Source organism: Chenopodium quinoa, unplaced genomic scaffold (genome assembly GCF_001683475.1).
Source record: "Chenopodium quinoa cultivar QQ74 unplaced genomic scaffold, ASM168347v1, whole genome shotgun sequence".
Taxonomy (NCBI): domain Eukaryota; kingdom Viridiplantae; phylum Streptophyta; class Magnoliopsida; order Caryophyllales; family Amaranthaceae; genus Chenopodium; species Chenopodium quinoa.
In genome coordinates, this window is record NW_018744020.1 from 224,242 (window position 1) to 249,941 (window position 25,700).

At 35.2% G+C, this 25,700-nt stretch overlaps 1 protein-coding gene and 1 non-coding gene across 2 annotated transcripts; one reads left to right on the forward strand and one right to left on the reverse strand.

Annotated features, from left to right (window-relative positions):
* Positions 1-16,676: 16,676 nt before the first annotated feature.
* On the reverse strand, positions 16,677-24,854 carry LOC110690225. The gene is made up of 5 exons (XM_021867059.1): positions 24,382-24,854; positions 23,158-23,362; positions 21,582-21,876; positions 18,037-19,086; positions 16,677-17,059 (listed from the first exon to the last, which is right to left on the reverse strand). Exons 1-5 carry the CDS (start codon positions 24,474-24,476, stop codon positions 16,953-16,955), a joined length of 1,752 nt encoding a protein of 583 aa, XP_021722751.1. The 5' UTR covers positions 24,477-24,854; the 3' UTR covers positions 16,677-16,952.
* Positions 24,775-24,847, forward strand: TRNAF-GAA. Its single transcript has one exon. It is a non-coding gene; the product is annotated as a tRNA-Phe (tRNA).
* Positions 24,855-25,700: the final 846 nt, after the last annotated feature.

The window sequence follows — 25,700 nt, forward strand, 5'->3', positions numbered from 1 at the left end:
ATCAAATATAATATGTACAGACTCCTCAACACACATTGTTCTTTTATTATAAACTCTATAAGCTTTACTATTTGAGGCATATCCTAGGAAAACTGCCTCATCACTACGTTCATCAAACTTTCCCAAGTTCCTTTTACCATTATTGTGAACAAAACATTTACAACCAAAAGATCTAAAGTAAGAAATATTAGGTTTTCTCCCTTTCATAAGTTCATAAGGAGTTTTGTTGGTGATGGCCCTAACAGATACTCTGCTGAGTATATAACATGTTGTGTTCACTGCCTCAACCCAGAAATTTCTAGGCAGCCTGCTTGATATCAGCATTGTTCTTGCCATGTCTTCAAGACTCCTATTCTTGTGTTCCACTACTCCATTTTGTTGTGGAGTTCTTGGGGCAGAGAAATTGTGATCCATACCGTACTCAGCACAAAATTCATCAAATTTTGAATTCTCAAATTCTGTTCCGTGGTCAGATCTAAGATGTATCAACTGATTACCTGTTCTTCTCTGTTCTTTCTTAACAAAAGCAACAAACTCGTCAAACGTTTCATCCTTACTTACAAGAAAGAAAACCCAAGTGAACCTTGAAAAATCATCAACAATAACCATTACATATTTCTTACCACTTCTACTTTGGATTCTCATTGGACCACAGAGATCCATATGAATGAGTTCTAAAGGTCTTTTGGTACTTACCATCCTTTTTGACTTGAAAGAAATTCGGGTCTGTTTACCTTTAGCACAAGCTTCGCACACTTTGTCATACAGGAACTTAATGCAAGGAAGTCCTTCCACTAAGTTCTTAGATCTTAATTTATCCAGTAAAGAAAAGCTTGCATGGCCAAATCTTTTGTGCCATAAAAGAGGATCATCCTCAATAACACTAAGACATGTTAAACTACTGTTAGGAACCTCGTTAAGATCCACAACATATGTGTTCCCTTTTCGAGTTCCTTCTAAAATAATGTTCCCAGTGTCATTGTGGATGATTCTACACTTATTTGAAGTAAAGCTAACAGAGTTACCTTTGTCACAAAATTGAGAAATACTTAACAAATTGTGCTTGAGGCCCTCGACCAAAAATACATTATCAATAGCATGGGAACGTGACCTTCCTATCTTGCCAATAGAAATTATATCACCTTTCATATTATCACCAAAGGTCACAGTTCCACCATAGTAGGCATCCAGTGAGAGAAATCTAGTTTTATCTCCGGTCATGTGCTTAGAACAACCACTGTCGAGGTACCAAGTGTTGTTCCCCCTCACTGGAACCTGCAAGAAGAATTTAAACGTTAGAGTCAGGAACCCAGGTTTCCTTGGGTTCCTGTGTAACATGGGTTGATTCATTTTTATTTACCCAGATTTGTTTTACATGTTTGATATTCTTCTGAGTGCTTTGTTCTTTCTTAGGGCACTTAGCTTGCTTATGCCCTGTATTGCCCCAGAAATAACAAACAATGCTATTGGGCAAGTTGACATACTTCTTTTCTTTCTGGAACTTCTTTTTAAAACCTAAACCTTCAGTATTCTTAGTTTGAGCCTTAGTGATCCAATCAGGAACTCTATACTCTATTGGTTGTTTACCTTTCCTAGCCCTCTCAAGTTCCCCCTCAAGACGTGCCTTATCCATTTTTAACTCTTCCAAATTATGTTTCAATTTTTCAAAATTCGGATAATCAGTCGGTGGAGGAACTTCAGAGTTAGGAGTATCAACACTCAGTTTTAACAAAGACAATTCCACAAGTATGTTATCTTGTTTTAAGTTCTCTAGAGTCTCTTTTAGAATTTTATTGTCATCAAACAGACTGAAGAACCTGTATTGAATGTCAAACTTCATGTTATCAACCCATTCACTGTTCTCTTTGTAAGTTATCAAAGCTTTATCACTTAGATGTTTGGATCTATGCAGTTATTTTAGATCTTCTTGGATTTCCAAAACAGTATCTATTAGATTCTCTTTAGACAGATGTTTTAATTGATTGTAAGAGAACCATACCTTAGAATCAAGCTCCTTTAGCTTGGCAGCTTCATCAGTTTTTGCCATTAGACATAAATGAGCAGTTTCTTCTGATGGTTGATCCTCCTCTTCTTCTTCTGAATCTGTATCTCCCCAAGTAGCAAGCATGGCTTTCTTAACGTTGTCCTTGGTGAAGTAAGGCTTGTAGACTCTTGACTCCTTGGATTGCTCCTTGCCTTTAGTCTTTCCTTTCTCTCCATCCTGAACAGGAAAATCTTTGATAAAATGATCCTTTGATCCACACTTGAAACACGTTGTGTTTCTGGAACTTGTATACTTCTTGTTCCTGTCAAACTTCCTATTGTTCATCATCTTCTTAAATTTCCTTACTAGCATAGCCATCTCTTCTTCATCAACATCTGATACTTCTGAGTCTTCAGCCTTGAGTGCCAAACCTTTATTTCTGGAACTTTCAGTGTTGGAACTCAGATGAAGTTCATGAGTCATTAATGATCCAGCTAGTTGTTCCATATTGAACTTAGTAAAGTCCTTAGCTTTCTGCATGGCAGTAACCTTGGATCTCCAGCGTTCATCTTGTGGTAGGCTTCTTAAGATCTTCCTTGCCTGTTCATCAATAGGAATTTGCCTGCCAAGGGAGTTCAGTTCATTAATAATATCATTGAATCTAGTAAACATCTCTTCTATGGTTTCTTTGGATTGCATTTCAAACCTTTCATACCTAGACATCAATAAATCTATTTTAGAACGTTTTACCTCGTTAGTACCTTCATGAGTTACCTGTAACAAATCCCAAATCTGTTTGGCAGACTTGCATTCCATGATACGATTATGTTCATGGGGTCCAGGTCCACAGTGCAGATACTTTATAGCTAAAGCGTTCATTTCAAGTTTCTGATAATCTTCTTTATCATAATCAGAAATAGATTTAAAAACTACCTCATGCTTGTCATTGGTTTGAGTTATTTCAAAATCACCAGTTTCAATTACATGCCAAACCTGGTAATTTTCGGCCTTGATGAATATCTCCATCCTGTTCTTCCAGTAGGCATAAAACTTACCGTTGAACATAGGTGGCCGGTTGGTAGAGTACCCTTCTTCAAGTTTCTCCTTGTAATTCATCTCTCCAGGAACTTACTCAGCAAAATTATCTTCTTGCACGTGAGAACCGGGCTCTGATACCAATTGTTAATTGAGATGAACACTACAAGAGGGGGTGAATTGTAGTTGAGTTCCTAAATAATAATTATGCAAATATAAAACAGAACAAAATAGGAACTTGCGATGCACACAGATTTTACGAGGAAACCTTCTAGTGCCCAACTAGAAGTAAAACCTCGACCCTACCTTAGGGATTTCAAACACAAATAATTCCACTATAATAGGGCAAACACCAAGTTACAACCTATTATAATTCTGCCTCTACACTCAAGTTCCAGAATGAACTTGCTACAGAACAACACCTTGTTCTACCCAGTTTGAGTCCCACACTCAAACTCACTCGTACTCCCTAAGTACAGATCTTCCCCCTTCTCACCAGAAGCTCTCTCTGTATGCAATGATAAAAATACTCTCACCCTAATAAACCCAAAACCAAATACAAGAATTAACACCTAGTATATGATAGGCAAGCTATGCATGACACTCGAAACTAATATGACAGTATGATAAGCTTGGAAAACTTACGCAACTATAGCTCTGTAAATTCTTCACGCATAAAACTCACAAAAACCTAGGCTCATGTTATTCTCTACTATTTATACGAGTATTACCTGTATAAATAGTAGGTTTACATAAAGATAAATAAGTAAAACTTAACTTATCTTAAAACACGGTTTTTTAATTAAATCCTTTGAAGAAAATCTTTTCAGAAAATAAGATAGAAATATTGAATTAAAAATCATAATATCTTTTTAACAAACTGATTTTAAGAGATAAATATTTAAAAAAAAACTTTTTCCGATTTCTATCTTTTATCTTTTCCGATTTTAATTTATTTGCCAAGCTAACTGTCACGCTTCTAAAAAGTCTCATGCATATCCTACTTAACATATTTAACAATGAATCTAGAAGATAAAATCTTAACTAAAACATTGCTGCGCTGTACTCTTGTTCTGGTAGGTTTACTTGGGCTCCATGCTTACTAAGTTCCTCCAGAGATCTTAGTCAGCAATCTTCAAGTTCCTGTGAAGGAACGTTCCTGTGAGGGAACTCAGTTCCTGTTAGGGAACTCTTCTTTTTTATTGAATAACTTTCTTGATAAAGAAATCCTTCAAGTCTTCTCAGCTTTAGTTACTTCTTCCATCTCCAAGATCAATTTCACCTAGGCTGCACAAACACTTGAAAAGTCTTTATGAGATGAGTTTGTTGTAACTTAAGTTCCTCATAATCAAAACCTTTAAACATCAACAAAGCAAAAAGAAGTAAATCCTTCTTACTTAACTTCCTTTGGAGCCATTAAAACCTGTCGAAAAAATTCGATGTGGGAGCGTATGCAAGGCAATCAGCAAAAGGTGAATGATCACAAATATCACGAACATTTGGACACTCGAAAATGGCATGTATAATGCTCTCCTCCTCCCCTTTACACAACCCACACCATCCCTCACTTCGAATATGGCGATCACGCAAACTACCCAACGTCGCAAGCAACCCTGAGCACGTTTTCCACAAAAAAGTGTATCGCTTAAGAGGGCCCCCAGTATTCTAGATATTATTCCAACCCTATGCCATATCCCCACCAATTCGAGTCATCCAACTTCTCACATAGTCGAGCCTGGCTAGCTTATAGCGTGATTTTATAAATCCCACATGAATTAGGCCACCAGTACCTTAAATCTGAAGTGCTACAAATGCTCACAAGAAGAGACAGAGCTAACAGAGTATCCTCATCCATAAGATGTTGCTGTAGGGCACTCAAATTCCAGCATTTGTGAGTGCTATCAATAAGATCAGCCACTCGTAAATCCACTGGGCTTTCCACATTGGGAGTAGGAAACACATTCACATAATCACCCAGCAGCCACACTTCATCCCAAACATTAATACTATGACCGTCACCCACTCTCCATTTTAACCCATCAAGCACAATGGACTTTGCACCCCAAATGCTTCTCCACACATAGCTCGGGTCAAATCCTCTGTTAGCCAGGGCTACCAAAAACTGACCTGACCCGAAAACCCGACCTGAACCAGACTCAAAAAAAGCAGGTTAGGGTTGAGATTTTTGACCCGAAAACCTAAATGGGTCGACACGAACCTGAACCCGAAATTAAATAGGTTAGGTTAAGGTAAAAAATCTCAACCCGAAAACAACCCACTTAACCCAAAAATAAAAATTAAAAATGAAAAAAAACGAACAATCTTGATTGAAATTCAGCCCATGCCCAAATGTAACTAGTATCTAAAACCCTAAAGGGCTAAAATCCTAAATGCTTCTCCGCAGTCGTTTTAAGCTCTCCCCATTTCTCTCTCTCTCTCTCTTTAACTCTCAATGTTTTAAACCCCCCAAATAAATCTATCTCAATTTTTCCATCCTTAGATCTTCCTCTACTTAATGGTTTTGGTGTTTAAACATTCACCACTACCCTTCAAGGTAATTCGCTATTTCGAATTTCTTTTTTATACTTTTTTATTGTTTGTTTGTAATAATACGGTTTATTTAGATGTTTGTTGTTATTATATAACTAATATGTTGAAAATTGATGTTGTTAAATTCTTTTGTTGTTTTGTTGATATAAATTATACGTGATGTGTATATAATTTTTTATTTATATTGTTGGGTTAGAAGTTTTTTTTAAAGTAATTCAGTTTAATTTTGTGAGCATGTTTTTGGCTTGTTTTTTTTTTTACTTCTTTTTGGTTTTTCTATGCTATTAAAAGCCTGATTTTATGTTGTTTTAATTGCTATTCAAACCATAATATACAGTATTGTATTATTCTGTTTTGGTTGTTGTTTGTGTTTGTTATATTTTTGTATTGTAGGGATTGAGTCCTTTAATATTGGTGAATTTTCATCTTTTTAGCAGATTTGGATCCTCATATGCGCCACATACATCGCCCCTGCTTCAACTTGCTTCAATTCTCCAGCATTAAAATTTATTTGAGAACTATATTGTGTATAAAGTTTGTATACAAAATAATAAACATCGGATGCTTTTGAATTCTAGTTATAACATTAGTATACTATATTTTGGTATTTAATCTTTTATTAAATTTTCTATATAATGTAATTTAAAATTCAAGTCAAGTCAAAACAGATTACATTTAGGTTGATCCGAACCCGGTTAATATTAGGTCATTTTTCAGGTCAAAATAACCTGATTTAAACCCAAATAATTAATCAGGTTATCTTCGGGTTGACCCAAACCCAAAAATATCATGTTCAGGTCGGGGTTCTTAACCCGAAAACTTAAATGGATCAGGTTTGGGTTGGGGGGTAACTGGCCCAAAATCAGTTAACCCGAACCCAAACCCGACCCGACCTGATCCGTTTGCCAACTCTACTATTAGCCGAAATAAAGTCACAAATTTTAAAACATCTAGCTTTCAACACTAGATAGGTTAGCGACTTAGGATTACAGAGAAGCCGCCACCCTTGCTTCCAATAGAGCTTGGCTAAAGATTTTTAAGTCCCTAAACCCCATGCCTCCCATCGACTTCAGCAGGCATAATTTTTCCTAGCTCACCCAATGTAGTTTGTGTTCCGTCCCTTTAGCACCCCACCAAAAACGAGCAATCATACTATGGATTTCATCAATTAAATTATCTGGAATTCGAAACAAACCCATCATATAGGTTGGAATTGTTTGAGCCACTGCTATGATTAAAGTCTCCTTCCCGGCTTGTGAGAGAAGTGTTTCCTTCCAACCTTGCATCTTCTTCCAAATCCGCTTCTTAAGACACGTAAAAACAATCTTTTTTTATTTACCGATGATAGTAGGCAACCCTAAATATTTCTCATAAGATACTACTTACCTCATTCCAAACACTGCCAAGATGTCTCTCCTCCTTCATGCCTCCGCATTTTTACTAAACGACACTCCAGATTCATCAAAATTAATTTTTTGCCCTGATGCTCGCTCATAAGTGCTAATAATGCTAGCAATTTTCAAACATTCCTGAAGAGTCGCTCTAGCAAAAAGAATATTATCATCAGCAAAGAAAAGATGGGAAATCCTCAGAGCTCCCCTACACCATGGATCAACCGGTTATTCGACGCTTGAACCAAAAGAGAAGAGAATGCTTCCTGTAAACACTTAAAAATGTCTCCCCGAAACCAAATTCGATGATGAACAACTTTTCACCGCTATTATTGGTCGGGTTGAGTATTTAATCCGGGGAGTGCTTAAAATTCATATTCGATCAAACTCAGTTCATAAAATCAGTCCTAATGTTTGGTCAAAGCATAGTTCAATTTCTATTTTGGCCCAAACATTTTTATTCATTTCATATTATTTATTATATCAGCCCAATTAATAAATAATAAATTGAATAGCCCGAAATTATGAGACGACAATTAAAAATGCTGAGCGTAATTAGGGTAAAAGTGAATCTGGACGCAAAAATGGAATAAATTCCACCGAGTCACGGAAACAGGTGCCGCGCCACGAGAAATCTTGCCATGTCATGGCATATTTTCCCGTGTCACGATGTCCATCCTATGACACGGGGTTGTTCCGTGTTTTCTCCGCGTAAATCCTTCACCCGCTTTTATCTTCTATAGGTCAATTATATCCCACGTCACACCAGATTTCACTGCGTCACACTAAAGTGTACCGTGTCACGACATAATTTGCCGTGTCGCAGCATTATTGTTTAGGGTTTTATCTTTTTAAGGTTCCGTGTGTTCCCTCTGCTCATTTTTCCTATACATACCCCCTCATTTCTGTTGTTTGGGGCATCAATCAACATTCTCTTCTCTCTTCTATGCTCTAGCCTAAACACTATCCTACCTTATTCTCTCAAAATACCTTCCTTAAGCACTCCAAGGAGTCTGTACTTTACCCGAGGTTCTATCCTTAAACCAATGCGTGAAAGGTAGAACTGTTAGAAGGTTTGGCCCCAAATCAACTCTATTTAATTTAGTTTTAATTATTGTTTTATTTACTTCCTTGAAGTTACTGACTCGTTTATTGTTTTATAGTTGCAAGCAAGCAAAATCTAAGTAAGGAATCATGTTCCTTTTATTTCTATATTTTTCTAACGATTTAATATTGTTAGATTTATTGTTAAATTTCTTCCAATATTAATGTTTATTCTATTATTATTTTTTATCACCATATTGCATGTTTAAAGGGAATATGTATTTGAAAATCACGCCTAATAAGATAATTTGGACAGCCAGTTTAGGTTCCTTTTTAATCTTGTTTTTTAATTAAGTGATCACGATATTTTAGAATTATATGTTGCATTAATATTCAACCAATTTAGTCTAATGATAGTTTGGAGCAAATTGAATCTTTGTTTGCATGCCTTTGAGATCGCAGGAATCACTTTTCACTATAAGAATCGAGTAGAGGCCAATACGGGCGAATGTGACTCCATGACTCACTTCATACCATCATCCCTGATCCTCCTTTCGTGGTTTCGAACCATATGGAGTTAGTAATATCATGGATTATGAATGGGGTGTAACCTTCACGGGTCAATCGTTGTTGCCTTTCGTTGTCCCTTAATCGTGGTTGCTTTTTATGATCCGTGAACGGTTTACAAGTTCCGTAAAAACTTGTTGGCAGCTCCCTACTTTATTTGTCCCTAATCATATACGTCAATTCCCACTTCCTATGAGTGCCAAGCATATTCACACATGCTTTAAATTAGGCGCACTTCAAACGACGCCTACACTTCCGCACACAGCAAAAACAAGTAAGGGAAAATAAGGACCGCTTTCTCAACCCCTGAGTAGGAACAACATCACTCATGACTAACACATTCCGCTTAAACGAATAAATTACCGAAGACAGACACCCCATATTTTTTCGAACCCATTCACTCGAAAAACCCATCTTATCCATCACCCTTTCCAAAAATGACCACTCCACCCAATCATATGCCCTACTCACATCCAATTTCAACGCCATTGTCCCTTCTCGTCCTTCTCCTCTCCTTTTCATCGCATGTAATATCTCAAAACCCACTATTGCATTATCAATAATCAGACGACCAGTAACAAAAACACTTTGATGGGGAAATAATTGCACCAAGAATCACTTTGGGGAAACAAATTGCACCAAGAATCACTCGCCAAAAATCTGTCTAGTCACTCTCGAATAACCCGGTTGGATCATTTCCTCTACACCAGGTGTATATGTTTCCCCTATATCCCAAATCCTCTAAGATACACAACTCAACCGCCTCCCTAAACAAGTCCATTTTCCTCTCGCTTCTTGATGCACCCCCTTGATTTTCTTCTTCCCGCAAAATCTCATTAAAATCCCCAAAAAAGACAACCTAGATTGAAATGGTATTTTTCAAAGACATCATCAATTCAAAGGTCCGAATTTTAATTCCTATCTCAGGCCACCCATAGATACCCACCGCGGCCCATCTCGGTAAACCACAAGCATTTCGAACCAATACAGCAAAATGATGGGCAGAAAAGAAATAGTATGAGCATTCAAGTCATTCCACCTTAATCCCATACCTCCGGAGTTACCAGTACTACTCAAGCGCACCCCATCCGTAAACCCACACCTATTTCGAATTAACTCTAATTTCCTCGTCGCATCTATTATAGTCTCCATAACGAAGACTATATTTGGGCGCTCCTCCAACACAAATTTTGAAGGGCTCGAACTTTCCAGGGATTTCCAAAACCCCGACAGTTCCAACTAAAGATTTGCATTGTTGTTTGCGGGGTTGGCTACCACCAACCTCCACTACTTTCTTTGATTGATCAATCATGAGTATCACTCCACTCTTCTTGGATTTCTGGCTAGTATCACCTTTAACCATGTTCGGCCCCACTTGATCCTCTCCCTCCTTTCTTTTCCATCTAGATAGAGGAACAACATTCTCAAGCACTCTATCTTTGTCCATCTCTTAAGCGATGTTAACCTTACTGAGTTTCCTTTTCTGACCAGGAGCGTTCTGTAATGACCTAATTGCACCCACAGATTGCTCATTATTAGTTATCCCCTTTTCGTTATGTACAACCCCTCCCTTGCCCCCACTCCCCCCTCACACCCTCCTCACTCTCCTTCCCACTTTCTAGCAAACCTCCCCCCCTTTTAATATCTCCCCTAACCTCCTGCCTCTCATTATTCAAAGACACCACATTCAACATTTGAGCTGTAATCTCCCTCCCTTCTTTCATTACCTTCTCCCTCATCGTATCCTTCTTAACTACAAACAACTTCTTAGCACACCCCTTACTCTCAACCCCAACTGTACTAGCCCCTTTACTCGTCTTCCATGGGGATGCCACACACAAATAATCACCAAAACTAAAGTGTACACTTCCCTCACCCCCATCGTCATCATAGTCTTTTTCTCCATGATCCAATTTCCAACACACATTGCAAAATAAGGGTAATTTTTCATATTTAATTGACACGGCTTCTTTCAACCCCCCTCTCATCTTCAAATTAATTGAATCCTTCAGCGGTTTACAGTCTAATTATGTTAATTAGAGGATAATTAAGGAAATAGGTTTCTTCTAGCAAAAAACTAAACGTGGTGGTTTTTTTAACCAAAAATCTTTTAAAAGGTCTTTTTCGTAAAATAGTACTTTTAAAAGGTTTTTTTTTTACAAATAAATTAAATTAAAGTGGAGTTGATTTGGAGCCAAATCCTTAAAAAATTCTACCTTTCACGCTTTGGTTTATGTTTAGAACCTCGAGTAAAGTACGGACTCCGGGGAGTGCTTAAGGTTTATATTGTGAAAGAAAAAGGAAGGATAAGCTAGTATGTAGGCTAGAGCATAAGAGAGAAAGAAAGAATGATTCGGTGCCCCAGAACTAGTGAAATCAGCTTTGTATTTATAGAGAAAATATGAGGGGTGAGGTAAGGAACCCTATAAACGAAGGCGCCGCGAAACAAAACCCTAGAAAATTGACGTGTCACAGTAGAATTATCGTGACGAGGTAGAAATTGCCGTGGCGCGACAAATGTTGCCATGGTGCGGCAGAAACTGCCTTGGCGCGACAAATTTTTCCATGTTGCGGCATTTGTGTTTTCAAGAATTTCGTCCAAGTTCATTTCTATCTTTTATTTTGCATTAAGCACATGATAAGGCGTTGTTTCAGTGTTACAAACTTGTTTTATGCTTAGGGATTTAATATTTATTAATTAGGCTTAAATAATAAATAAGATGAAATGAATTAAAATCAGTTTATTGGGCTGAAATGAGGGTTGGACTGAATTTAAATAAATATACACAGATGAATGCTCTCTCAATTTCTCACATTTCTCTTTAGTTTACAACAATATTGATTAATTGAAAGAATAAAAAGAAGCTGATGGAATATTTAAATATGATTTGAGGAATAATAAAAAATATATGCATGAGTGCCATGAAGAAAGTAAAATTTAAATGTAGTAACGGAGAGTAAATGTGAGAATAAAAAAAATGAAAATAGTATAATTTTTCCTATGGTTATTTCATTAAATGTCACTAAATGATTATAAAATTCACCAAATGCCATTAAGCTTTTCAAAATTCACCAAAAAAAACATCGGACTTTAAAAAAATTCACTAAATGTCTATTAATGACTAACGGTCATTAACGCCGTTAGTTATTAAGATTAAATCATGATACGTGTCATGATATGATTGGTTTATTTGAAACATTTGTTTTAATTAATAAGAATATTTTTTTTCTCAATTTTCGTGACAAAAATTGCTTGGGAAAAGTTTTAGGGGTCATTTTGATCATTTATGTAAACTGTTAAATTGTGACTAGAAATCTAGTAAGGTTGACTTTGAACGCAGATATCTCTCAAAATACAAGCAATTTTGAGGTGATTCAAGTTGGAGGTGATAGCTTGGTTTAAGATCTTTCCAACAATAGGTCATATGCCCGATTCCGATAAGAAACGAGAAAGTTATGACCGTTTCACAAAACCCTGACGAAGCTGGAAATTTGCAACGAGGCTGCGAGTTATAGCTCTATGCGAGTGAGCTATAGCTCGGCCCTATGAGGACTTGCGGCAGGCATGAGCTAGCTGCCGAGCTATAGCTCGATAGTTAGGTTATTCTAGGATAATTTATGGAATATTTTCTAAAATTATATCTTTTCTATAACGACTATTTGAGTATACTTGGGGAACAATCTTAGGGTTTTCTTGTGTTATAAAAGGACCCTTTAGTTGATCATTTAGAATATACCTTTTTTGAGCCATTAGATTTAGGACTCCTTGTATTATTCTCTTGTTTCTTTCTCCATTATAGTGAAGAAGCTCTCGAATCCCCCACCCGTGGATGTAGGTCTATTTTGACCGAACCGCGTAAATCCTTGTGTTCTTTGTATATCTTCTTTATTATTTTTCTCAATACTTATTTTTCATTGATTTGTTCTGCATTAATCAAACATAGTTACACCCTTATTTTCTAACAAGTGGTATCTAGAGCCAAGGTTTTAAGGTCTTAAGGTTTAGGTGTTTATAGATTAGTTTGATTAAATTATGCCAATGAAATTTGATATTGAGAAATTCGATATGCAAATGAACTTTGGCCTATGGCAATTGAAGATGAAATCCATCTTGGTTCAAAGTGGTTGTCACAAGGCTCTTGAAAGTGTATCCAACAAGCCTTCGGGCTTGACGGTGGATACATGGGAGGAGATCGATTTGAAGACTCTTTCGGCAATTCAATTATGTCTCTCTAATGATGTTTTGAGAGAGGTTTCCAAGGAGACGACTTCTGCGGGTTTGTGGTTGAAGTTGGAGTCACTTTATATGGCAAAGAGCGTGACCAACCGTCTACTACTCAAATCTAGACTTCATGATCTTCGTCTAGAAGAAGGTAAACCGCTTAAGTCTTATTTAGATGAATTCTTCTCTATTATTGTGGATTTGCAAAACATCGATGTTGAGATCGATGATGAGGATATGGCTATTAGGTTGTTGTGTTCTTTACCGCCTACGTATAAGCAATTTCGAGATACTTTATTGTATAGTAGAGATGATTTGAGTTTGGAGGATGTTAAGGATGCCTTAACCCAGAGAGATTTAATTGACAATAAGTTGGTTAATAAATCTAATAATCCTACTCAAAATAATGCTTTAGTTGCTCATGGTGGTAATAAGAATTTTGGTAAAGGAAAAGTTTGTAACTATTGTCATGTGAAGGGTCATATCAAAGCCGAGTGTTGGAAATTAAAGAAGAAGAATGAGGAGAAGTCCAATGAGGACAAATCCGCAAATATGGCCAACAACGATGATGATTATGATTATGCACTTTAGGGTTTCGAGCTTTGGGGTTGCGGTTTCTATGATCTCTTCATGATAAGTTTCCCTTTGAGATCTCTTGGTAAAACGAGAAACCATGTGGATTTTTGGTATGGAGTCTATGATAGATTGCTTTTGATTTTCGTTTGTAATAAAGTAGCAATCTTGGTTATGAATTAGATTTTGTTCTAGTTATGCTATTTCTTATCTCAATTTTGGTACTTTTGTGATTTACCAAGTACAATTACAATTTAGAAATTCATGATGTAATTTTTTATTTTTCTAGAATTGTTTACGTTTTTTAGTTTAGTTTTTTTGAGATGAAGAAGTGTTTGAAGAGAGTTTGGTCAATTTTGATAAGCATGCTTGGCGTCGGAACATTATACTCTCAATCTAGGCCATGTGATGGTTTTGTGTACGGAATTTTGTATTCGGAGACGCACCGGTTCATAAGTTATGGAAGATGTCCGTTTGGTAATAGCCTAAAGTGAGTAGGCTTATGGAGTTTTGTTTAAGGTGGAGGTTTTATGTTTTATTATGAGCATTACTTCTTGTTTTTTGGTTCAAGGTGGAGTTACCTTGTTTTTAGTCGATTTCAAGTCAAGGTGGAGATTGTTAAATTGTGAATCGAAATCTAGTAGGGTTGACTTTGAACGCAGATATCTCTCAAACTACAAGCGATTTGGAGGTGATTCAAGTTGGAGGTGATAGCTTGGTTCAAGAGCTTTCCAACGATAGGTCATGTGCCCGATTCCGATAAGAAACGAGAAAGTTATGACCGTTTTACGAAAACCTGACGAAGCTGGAAATTTGCAACGAGGCTGCGAGCTATAGCTCTATGCGAGTGAGCTATAGCTCGGCCCTATGAGGACTTGCGGCAGGCATGAGCTAGCTGCCGAGCTATAGCTCGATAGTTAGGTTATTCTAGGATAATTTATGGAATATTTTCTAAAATTATATCTTTTCTATAACGACTATTTGAGTATACTTGGGGAACAATCTTAGGGTTTTCTTGTGTTATAAAAGGACCCTTTAGTTGATCATTTAGAATATACCTTTTTTGAGCAATTAGATTTAGGACTCCTTGTATTATTCTCTTGTTTCTTTCTCCATTATAGTGAAGAAGCTCTCGAATCCCCCACCCGTGGATGTAGGTCTATTTTGACCGAACCACGTAAATCCTTGTGTTCTTTTTATATCTTCTTTATTGTTTTTCTCAATTCTTATTTTTCATTGATTTGTTCCGCATTAATCAAACACAATTACACCCTTATTTCCTAACATAAACAAATTAAGCTTAGAAGTGGGAAAAAAAATGTAAATACCCTTTTTGTGTGTTGAAAATATGTCAATTAGCGTGCCGTTATTTTTTAACCATGAAAGTTAATCGTGTAAGGTTTTAGGAGTCATTTTGAAACTTTATGGATACAAATTAAGCCCGAAATTGGATTTTAAAAAAAAAAAAAAAAAAACGGATATGCGCCATTTTGTATATCGAGATCGTAATATTTTTTTCGAAAAATTGCAAAACGCGGAATTTACGTTAATTTTTTGCTAGTTTCGAGCTTAATTTGAAACCATAAAGATTCAAAATGACCCCCAAAACCTTACCCAATCAATTTTCATGGTTAAAAAAAATAATAATTCGAGATTTTTTTGCCACACAAAACGGAACATTAATGTCCTTAACTTCAGAGCAAAAACTTATTTGTTTTTCAAAAATGCCATTTATACATTAAAATTCAACCTACTCATTTTATATACGAAGTATGTATCATTACAACATATAGGTCAATAATATAGCAATCTCAAAGCATATGACACGAACATTCTCTTTTTTGCCGATACATGAGCAAAACATTTCAAGCATACACATCATGTGAAAAAACAAGGCATGTAGCTGTGTGCTTGTGTAGTTGTGTGTACAACTTTTATAAGGAGTCGTATGCCATATAACGAATCCTTATTCCTTTGGATGACTAGGTTGTCTTATCACTCAACGTACCTCCTCTATGTAGTCCTCCATGCATTTTCAGTTTGAGCTATGTTTTTCATCATCTAGCAACCCACCTCTCTAGTCAAGTAATTTTTACTTCGTAATTTATTTTTTTGAAAAGGTCCCAGTCAAGTAATTAGTCTAGAAAAAAATAGCTGTTTTTCTTCAGCAGATCAAGTGATTAATAGCTTTCTGTAAGTTTCAACTGAGAAAAATATTGAATTCTCAATACATTGCGGAGCAAGAGGAATCAGATTGCTTAACCACAGAAAGTATAATAAATATTTTACAACATCATCATAATTTGATACATTCTGAATTATCTTAAAAGGATTGAAGTAACACAAGATATCAAAACATCCACCGGTAAAGAGGGTTTTATAAAACTATTCATATTTGACACACAAAAGAAAGAGATGAACCCTATTTCGCTGTATTTGGGGTTACCTTTAGATGGATTAAAGTAAAGGAAGGATACAAAAAAAAAAAAAAAAAAAAAAAAAAAAAAAAAAAAAAAAGGTACTGTGCAGACTCTCTCAAAGATACTGATATTCTTCTATATTTAATAGTTATATTTTATCAGGAAAGAAAACAGGGAAACTAAATAAAGGAGCTTCAACCTAACCATCCTGAAGTACGATTTACATTAGCATAGAGACAGTAACAAACAAGAGCAAAGAACACAATAAAACCCAAGGTTCCCACCTGAGCCAAAACCTAGTTCAAATTACACTTTGCAAAAGTGCCAAAAGGGGAGAGGGGCAGAGATGTTCAGTTTGTACATTGAGTTTGACCATACAAGGTCTTAAAGGAACAACTTTGCTTGTCAAGGAAAATTAGTTTCTTCTTGAAAGCACTTCTCTTCATCCAACCCCCCCCCCCCCCCCTCTTTCTTTCGTAAAAAAAATGAAAAAGGGGTCATTGATTACGAAGGTTATGTCTTATAATATTTATCCATCATCCTTAGGACAAAGAGACGAAGCAAAAAACAAAGAATAAGAATATTTATGGAAGGTAAAGGTTTCTAAGGCTTCTGGAAGCATCAAAGTTTAATGCATAAACAGAAATCAAATTAACCAATTATCCTGCCAACAATCAGTTTCATTTTGCACCAAACTTTTTCAATCAACATCACAAAGTATCAAACTCAATCTAGTTGTTAATTATATTAAGTCCATCAGGGAAGTGCATATCAATTTCTATGTACATTTTATAATCGTAAATAAAGAACCAACCTGGGAGATAATTCAAATGGAAAAAGTATAAAGGGCTTAAGGGAATTTTGTAAAGTGCAAAAATCCTTCATCAACATGACCAAAATTCATCAATCTTGAATTTTCTAAGAGGTTGGCCCTAGCTAACAAGATTAAGCATACACAGAAGGACAAGAATATTGGTAGATTCATTAAAATATATTAAGATATAACATACTAAGTACTCTTCTAAAAAAATAATAATAATAAAATAAAAATAAATAAAAAATAAATAAAAACCAAACCATGTGTTTAAAAGTTTCCTGAACAAAGCAAAGTAGCGATGGAAAGGCATGAATTACGATTGCACCTGAGCTTACAACTTAATTGCTGATTAAGTGCAGGAAGAGAATCTAAGCCTTGGTGAATATCGTGTGGGTTGGTTCTTGGAAGAAATTGACTTTTTTTGAGATCGCATATCAACATCATTATTAAGTTCAGCTGCAACAGAAGATCAAAAATTAGGTCTATAGTTACAAATTTTACAATACTTGATAAAACAAATATCATTGCAAAGTATAAAATCTGTCACTGAATCTGAGTGCATAAGAGTTCCACCGTGGTCAGAAAAGAACTGGATGTTTTCCTCCAAGAAAACAAAATAATGTTACCCTCATGTTATAAATAAAAGCCTTCACTCCCTATCTAATTTATAAAGACCAAGTGTATTTTAGAGTTCACGAACAGGTTATACTTCTTTTTCAGTGGATGATTATGCAGGACATGAAATAACAATCAGACTAAGCTATACACAGAAGTGGATATTTTCAGTACTATACTTCCACCAATGAAGGATTCTTCTTTTCTCAATACTGTTGAGATTTGGAAGCTATATTGTAAAAAATTGCTAGCTGTCTTGCAGAGATAGATACATTACTAATTAAGTGACAAATTTTCATAGATTACAAAACATCATAAGGATTTGTTACGTTACCCAGAACATTCTATCAAGAAGTTAACATGAAGATTTATATAAGAAAATGAACAATGGTATATAGTGTATAAGTAAACCATTATCAAAGGATTTTATATTGGCAAGCAAATGTACAAGTCACACAACCTAAAACCAGATCATTAAAATCTTAAGGAGACATAATTACATCCATACCAGGTGGGTTAGACCAGGGCAAATAGACATAGACACAAAGGACAAACTTTAACCAGATATAAAACTAAATCACTTCTCTTATGAGGTGTTTGTTTGAATTTCATAGGATGGTAAGCAAAAGGCTAATTCCTGAAAAGAAAATTGATAAATAGATATCAGCTCTACCAGCTGTAAAGTTTGAGCTCTATCATTCATTGGAAAATTGATAATAAGCTTTATGTAAGTTAATGACCATGAGGAAATACAGAACCAGTATAAAGAGACAACAAAATAAAGAAAAGAAGACAATTGATAGAGTAGAAGCAAGAACCTGCTGTCTTTTGTCTCTTCTCAACAGAGTTTGACCCCTTCTGCTTCTTATTACTTTCTGCTGATTTCAACTCAGCATTGATCAGTGGAAAGGTCCTTTTCTGTGTTGATATCATAGCTTCAGAACCAACATTAGAATGATCTGTATGAACACTTTCACTTTCATGTTTATCTTGCAATGGTTCTTCGGCGCAGTCATCTAAAACTCCAGAGTGTCCAGTCCCTGCACGAGCTGTTGAACGAGTTACTCGAATTGTACTGCTTAAGATGGTACCCTTTGCCCCTTCATCAAGGGTTCTGTTTCTATTTCTCACACCTAAAATCTCTGTCTCTTTTTTTACTGCAGAACAAATTGACCGGGTTGATCTTATCTTCCTGTCCTGCAAATCTTCAGTATCCTTCTTAGCCATATTTCCTTTCTCTTTATGAGCCGTAGAGCGAGTCACACGAACAAATGTTGCATCTTTAGCTGATGTGGTTCCATTATCTTCATCTGTATTTGCACTTTCTCTGTTCATTGCTGAACGAGTTAATCTCCTTGCAACCACAGGAACGGCGGATTCCTCTCTCATTAAGGATGATGAACTGCCATCTGAGTCAATAGAGGGTTCAATTTTATTAGACCTCTCTATAGGCAATCCATTTGACAATTTTGCATGAAGCATCTTGTCTGAAAACCTTGTTTCATTTGTCACAAGTGTTTCCCTCTTGTTTATAATAAAAGTATCAGAGTCCCTAGAATTGTACACACAAGAGGAAAAATCTAACACAGAGTCACATTTTCTTTCTTCATGAAGAACAGATTCAATCTTTTGGGGAAGTTTTGATACTAATGAGGCCAGAACTGCACGAGCAGCAAGAGGACTGAGAGGAGACTGATTTTGTACAGATTTCTCATGAGATGATGGTGCAGAAGTTATAAGATTGTCAATTGTTGATTGTGTTATATCTTGTCTTCTTGCGGATCTTAATTGTCTCCTTCCACAACTTACTTGAACACATTTATTCTCTCGTTGTGAAACAACCAGTTTGGTACGACCATTGCTTTCACCTAGAAATCAGAAAACAGAATGTTAATTTCACAAGTAAAAACTATATCGCTTTAGCACATCTTAGGGCCTATTCTCTTCAGCTTATTTTCAGTTCAACTCAGTTTAGTAAATCAGAATAGGCCCATATTCAAATGTGAAACCAAATAAAATTGTTGACAACATATCGGGGTAACCATGTGGATTTTACAACTAAACATCGAAATTTCTATATCACATATGAAATTTTTACCAAAGCCTCTAAGGAACAGTAAAAATCACCTGTACGGACAAACTAGAGGTAATTACTAAAAAAAAAATTAATTCTAGAGCTCAATTGGTCAAGAAGTCACCCCCAAAAGATAAATACCAATATTTAGATGCATCAAATCTAAATTTGCACTCAGAACCATATGTAAGGTTATAGTGTGATTGCTATTATGAAGTGTCTTTTGAGGTCTTACTGTGGCCATTAAGATATTCATAAGCTCGATGAAGTGAAAACATAAGTTGGAGCATCTAAGTCATAAGTGAAGTGAATTTGGATATTGAGTTAGGGTTCAGGATTATTGTTTCTTGTAGTCAAAGCTTATAGCTTAGGTTGTATGGAGTTATGGACTATTTAAAGGCAAATGCTAGATTGTGATGGACTCCGGTGATCCGGTCAGCCTATGTGAGTCTACACTAGGAGGGTCAAACAAGGGCATCAACTAGGAGGGTCAAACAAAGGGGAGCAATTCCAATTAACTAGAAGACAAGTTTAATTAAGAAGAAGAGAGGAAGGAAAGCAAGCAACTTTAAGTATGTTCTAATATGGTTTTTCCATTTCCGTTAATGTAATCACATGTAAACCTTAAGGTCATCCTTGACCATTAGTATAAGTAATATAGTATGTGAAATGAGGAGGGTATTCAGAAAATTATGAGGAAACACTTGGAGAGTAGCAACCTAAAGTTGCTTGGAGATTGGCAGCCTAAAGTTGCTACTTGTATCCGCCCATTGTCCTGTTAATGAAGAAGCAGTCCTTCTCTATGTTTGAGTGCGTTAAATTGTGCTTGCATTACATTGAATTAGCTAGTCTATAACATAGATATAGTCTTCAAATGGACAAGGAGATGCTTAGTCATTCCCTCAATAAGACATAAGTAGGAACACTAGTCCATATCTAAGGAAATTTAAGTTTAAAATTAATGATGTCAACTAGTGTGCGGTCCGGGCATTGCACCGGGTTACCACTTTGATTAAATTGTTTCTTTATGAAATATATTATCATCTATTATGTATATATGTTATGCATAAATGTTAAAACATAATGTTACTAATTAACAAAGAGTATAGAAAACAATTTTTAATACTTCATTGTTTGAGAAATGTTGAATTTATTCCTATTCATTTTTTTTTCAAACTGTTTATCTCGTTTTTCTTTTAATTGGTGTGTGTCATTTATAGTTATATTTATTTGTATAGATAACATGAATTATTATTAGCTAAGATGGTAATGAGCTAGATCTTGTATTCTCAAGGTCTAGTGTTCAAAACCCATCAAATGCTTATTAATATTAATCTATCAATAATAGTTTGAATGATTTGTTAATTGGTAATGACATGTCATTAAGTCTTATACTACCTCCGTTTTTTATTATTTGCAACACAATTGGGAAATATAAGTGAAGCTAAGAGACTCCTACAGTCCAATGAAACCAGTATATCAGATTGGGCCTACATGCACATCTTTAGTGAAATTTTCAATGGGCCATACTTGTTCATTATGCTACTCCCTGCATCCTTTTTTTTTTTTTTTTGAATAGCTACTCCCTGCATCCTTAAATAATAAGTCTCATTTACCTTTTGCACACTTTTATAGGGAGGTGAAAAAAAAAAGTTGGGGTATTATTTAAAAATAAATATAAAAAAGAGGATGGTGGGGTTTGGTTGATCAAGAGTGAATGAAAAAAGAAAAGAAAAGAAAATAGTGAGGCTTGGTTAATTAAAGTGAATAAAGTATAGATAAAGGTAAAATGAGATTTTTGTACCAAGATAAGGTTTCTGGGAGGAATGAGACTTTCATTTGGAGATGGAGGGAGTATTATCTCTGTAGCTCATGAAAAACGAGATGCAAAACAAATTATAAATTGCAAAAGTTGCATTACATACCTCCATAGCGTCTACCCCTGACATATGGCAGGTTCAATCTTGGCATATTCTTACCAAAACTATTCTGCATGAAGCCTAAGTGGCTACGCCGATATCTGAAGATCATATGCATCACTCTTATAACACTGACCCTCATCTCCCTCCCACACCCCGAAAAAATAGAGTAATGTTTGACATCCAAGTTGAATATTACTATAAAGAAAGGGAAGAGACTATCTATTGGAGGCTAAGAGTAGGATTACAAGGGAGAAATATGAAGGAACGAAAAGAAAGAGAAGAAACTATCTACTGGAGGCTAAGAGTAGAACCAAGGGAGATATATGAAGCAAGGAAACATGACTAAGATAAGTTACAGCAGTCATACCATCAGTCATGCTGCCAATTCCTTCAATATGCTTCAATAACCCATGAAAATCAAATTCGCTTTCAGTATCTTCAAAAGTTGAAGGGGATGCTGATGAAGTAGATAAATGGGATTTTTCCTCTGTAGAGTTTAAGAAAGCAGCAACAACTGGATGAGAATCAATGCTTTCTGTAGCTAAGTTCATGATGGAGCTAGATGGAATACTTGAAACTCCATTTTCAGTATGTTCAGAAAGCCATTTAATCATGAAAGTGCATCTGCAAGAAGCCCTTTTGGAATGTCTCACTCTTATTGCCTGCCAAGAAGAGAAAGAAAGAAAATAATAAATTTGGAAGTGAAACAGCAGAACGGTATCATTAATCCAAATCTAAATGGAACTCATCACACCAAGGAAAAAAAATAAAATAAGAATCTATATGATATATTAAAAGCAACTCTAGACCACGATGAATTACATCAGAAGTATTACCTTATTAGCTATCTATATACTTTCATAATCATCTCAAATATAAATAATTTGAAATGGAGTGTTAAATTATAACTTTTTTTAAACTATAATCATAAATGTTTGATAATACTCATCCAGTTAATGAGTACTTGAATCATAACTAGCAAGATATGGTCATTGATAGATAAAAAATTCCTAAAAGGATATAGAACAATATTACACAAAATCATACAATTCACAAGCTAAAGTATTCAAAGGCTTTACAAATAACTATGAATAAGTAAAGGATGAATCAACCTACCATAAAGTGTTAAAAGTAACAATCCAAAGCATCACCCGGGCCACACACGAGTTATTGAACTTATAGATGTACAATAGTACAGCTGTAGTTTGGTTATCAATTGTTATTTCATTAGGAAAGTAGATATAATAGGAGATAATAGGCCATTTATTATTGAAAAATAATGGTGATACACTATAGCAGGGTATTTTATTTTATTTTTTGAATGCGAAAGAGAGAAGAGCCCTAACATTTTGGTAGTGGAAAGTGATATGTATAATAACACGGTCTTTTCCAAAATAGTAGTGTGAGAACTAATTTGAGATGGATGAAAATGAAAAGTGTAAGAACAGATTTGACTAGCAAGAGCAGTTTTAACAGCCTGCTCCAAAACAGCATAACATAAACAATAAAATAGTGTAATGGTTGCCAGAGCCACAGCCACACTATAATCTTTCGTAATTTTCTCAAAGCCACAAATATAATCTCTTAGTTCCCACCAAATACAAAACAAAAAATGTTTGCATCCAAGTCAAGAAAGCTCTTCCAATGCTATTGATAAGTTTTTCCAAAAGGAATTGTCATAAAGCAACCTATGTTCTAACTCCTAAGTATCTTTTGCATTATGAAAGATCCCTAGTAAGCTTTCTAATACAGCATGAAGCATAAGAGATGTCTTGTTCTATCATATCTCAAGCTAAAGAAGTAAGCTCAACTACCCTTGATTACAACAGGGGTAACCAGCATTTCTGACAAGGCCACACCACACCTGCACACATGCTATTCCTACCACAATAATAATATAAAAAAAAAATTCATTTAAAAAAAATCTTGGAAAATAGATTTACCTTTTGCACTACTGCATCAAAAAAGAGCCTCTGGTAGTTTCTCTCACAAGCAGCAACAACATGTCTCCCTTCCTCAATACAACAACAATCATCCCCCTGCACGGGAATTGAACGTACACGAAGACAAACTCGTGCATCTTCTACGTCTAATATCACATCTTCTGAAACTTGACCTTCATATTTCACAGAAAGTCCTCCACCAGAGCTATTTGACAATTGATTGGAACAAAGTCATTTAAGCAAAGAAATGTAATAATTAATACAAAGTTATATGTATCTCAAATAAAGACACAAGAATTGATGTGATAAGAACAAGGTTAAAACAATGCCTATGAGTAGATCTGATCTTTAAATTATTTGAACAAACATAAAATTAATATTATAACAACTAATACTACGTAAATACTTTGATGGGTGATTCTAAGAGACTATATAGAAAGTTCTAACTTCTAAGGAACTCCGGTAAACCATTTAACCCCTATAAAATATCAGTCAAGTGAGTAACAACTTCCTAATCCTATGGCCACATTTCATGTTACTAACCACCTCCTAACATTTTCAACAACATATAGTGCCTTTAAAAATTCTCAACCTTCAAAAATCATTGTCGTCCATGACATCATAACAGTACATACTAGATACTACTATCCAACATGAAAGGCTTCTACCTATTCTTCAATTAGATTGGCTAATCGCCATTTCAAAACTTGCCACAAGTTCAGCTAGCATGCATGTTACCTATTTTAGATTTTTTTTTTTTCCAATTCAGAATCAATCCAGATTCATCCAAAACCTCCTTTCCTTTGATAACAAAGCTAAATTCATAATCAAAATTGATATTTAAAATAATTTTGAAAAACAATTACAAAGTTATAAATAACATAATCAGGCTTATCAACTCCATATGCATGATTACACAATAATCAAATTTCAAATTAAGTAATAAATTACATCTAAATTTATATAAAATCAATTCTAAAAGTTCATCAATCGAATTTCAAAAAACTACAATTAGTAATTATCAAAATTCAAAACAACAACACAAAGATATAGCAACTGTCAATTGATCCTTTAAATCCCTAATTGTGAATTTACAAACATCGAAATGTTGCATTTAAGAAACAAAAATTGCAATTGATCTTGAAGATAATAATAAAAACAGCAGCAGCAGCAGCAACAACAACAACAACAAAAATGGTAGCAGTGAAAGTGAGAAGAGATTACCAGAGTGAGACTTGACAAGGATGCCAAGAGCCGTCAATTTTACGCTTAACTTCAAGCTGAACTTGAGAAGTATCTGCAATGGTAGCATCCGCCATTGATGAAGCTTTAATGGAAGCTAATTATACATGGAGTTTTGGAAGCTTCCACAATTTCAGATGTTGATGAAGAAGATGAAGTGTTTATATTCAGAATTAAGCATTGTAAGAAAAATTAATTTCCAGTAAAATGATACCTTCTATGAAAGTACGAAGTAATTAATTGAGTGAAAGAAGACAGGTGAAAGTCGAGGAAACTGATACGGAATAGTATAAAAATTAAAAAATAAAAATAAAATCTTTCAATTATGGTTAAATTATAATTAATATAAGTATTGTTGCATAATTATAATAACTTGCGGGGATAGCTCAGTTGGGAGAGCGTCAGACTGAAGATCTGAAGGTCGCGTGTTCGATCCACGCTCACCGCAATTTTTTTTCTTTTTTACACTTCATGTTAAATACTTCAATATTAATATCCAAGTCTTGAAATACTTGATTTTTCAAATATCCTTTATTTTACTATTGTTCCCTACATTATTTATAACCAATTATAATATATTATTTTAATTCACTATACTTCAATATTGTTGAAAGTTGAAAAAACTTCGATTTTCTAATGTTACCACCAGTCCACCATTATTTATAACCAATTTTATTAATATAATATATATACATATGAAAATAATGCAAGTAAGATTTTCTCAAGTTTGTTTTGATTTTTATTTTCAATAAATCATCTTTATACAATTATACTTCCTATAATTTTACTCACACGTAATTAAGCTATTAAAGATTGAATAAATATATATGCATTGACACATACTAATAAGTTAATGGAAAAATTGACAAAATTAATCCCAACTTTCACCGATTCGCTCAAAATAATCCCAACTTTGGATTATTTTTAAATAATCCGAACTTTGGGGGGTATTCGCTCAAAATGATCCCAACCGGTTACCTAACTTGCTATAACAGGTTAGGTGACATGTGTCACCACGTCATTGATTGAAAAAATAAATTAAATTTTAAAAAAAAAACAAAGCAGCTTTCCCAATTCCCACCCACAAACCACCCTCCCCACCACCACCAACAACCCACGACCAGCAGTACTACTCCCACCGGCACAGACTAGATCGGCAGCCACCTTCGATCTGCCATATCTCTTCCCCCGCGCCGGCACCGCCCTCCCCTGCCCCCATTCCCCCGAAAACACCAACCCCTAACAACCGAAATCTCTAAAAACTCCCTCCTCCACCGCGTTAAACGCCCAAAACCACTTCT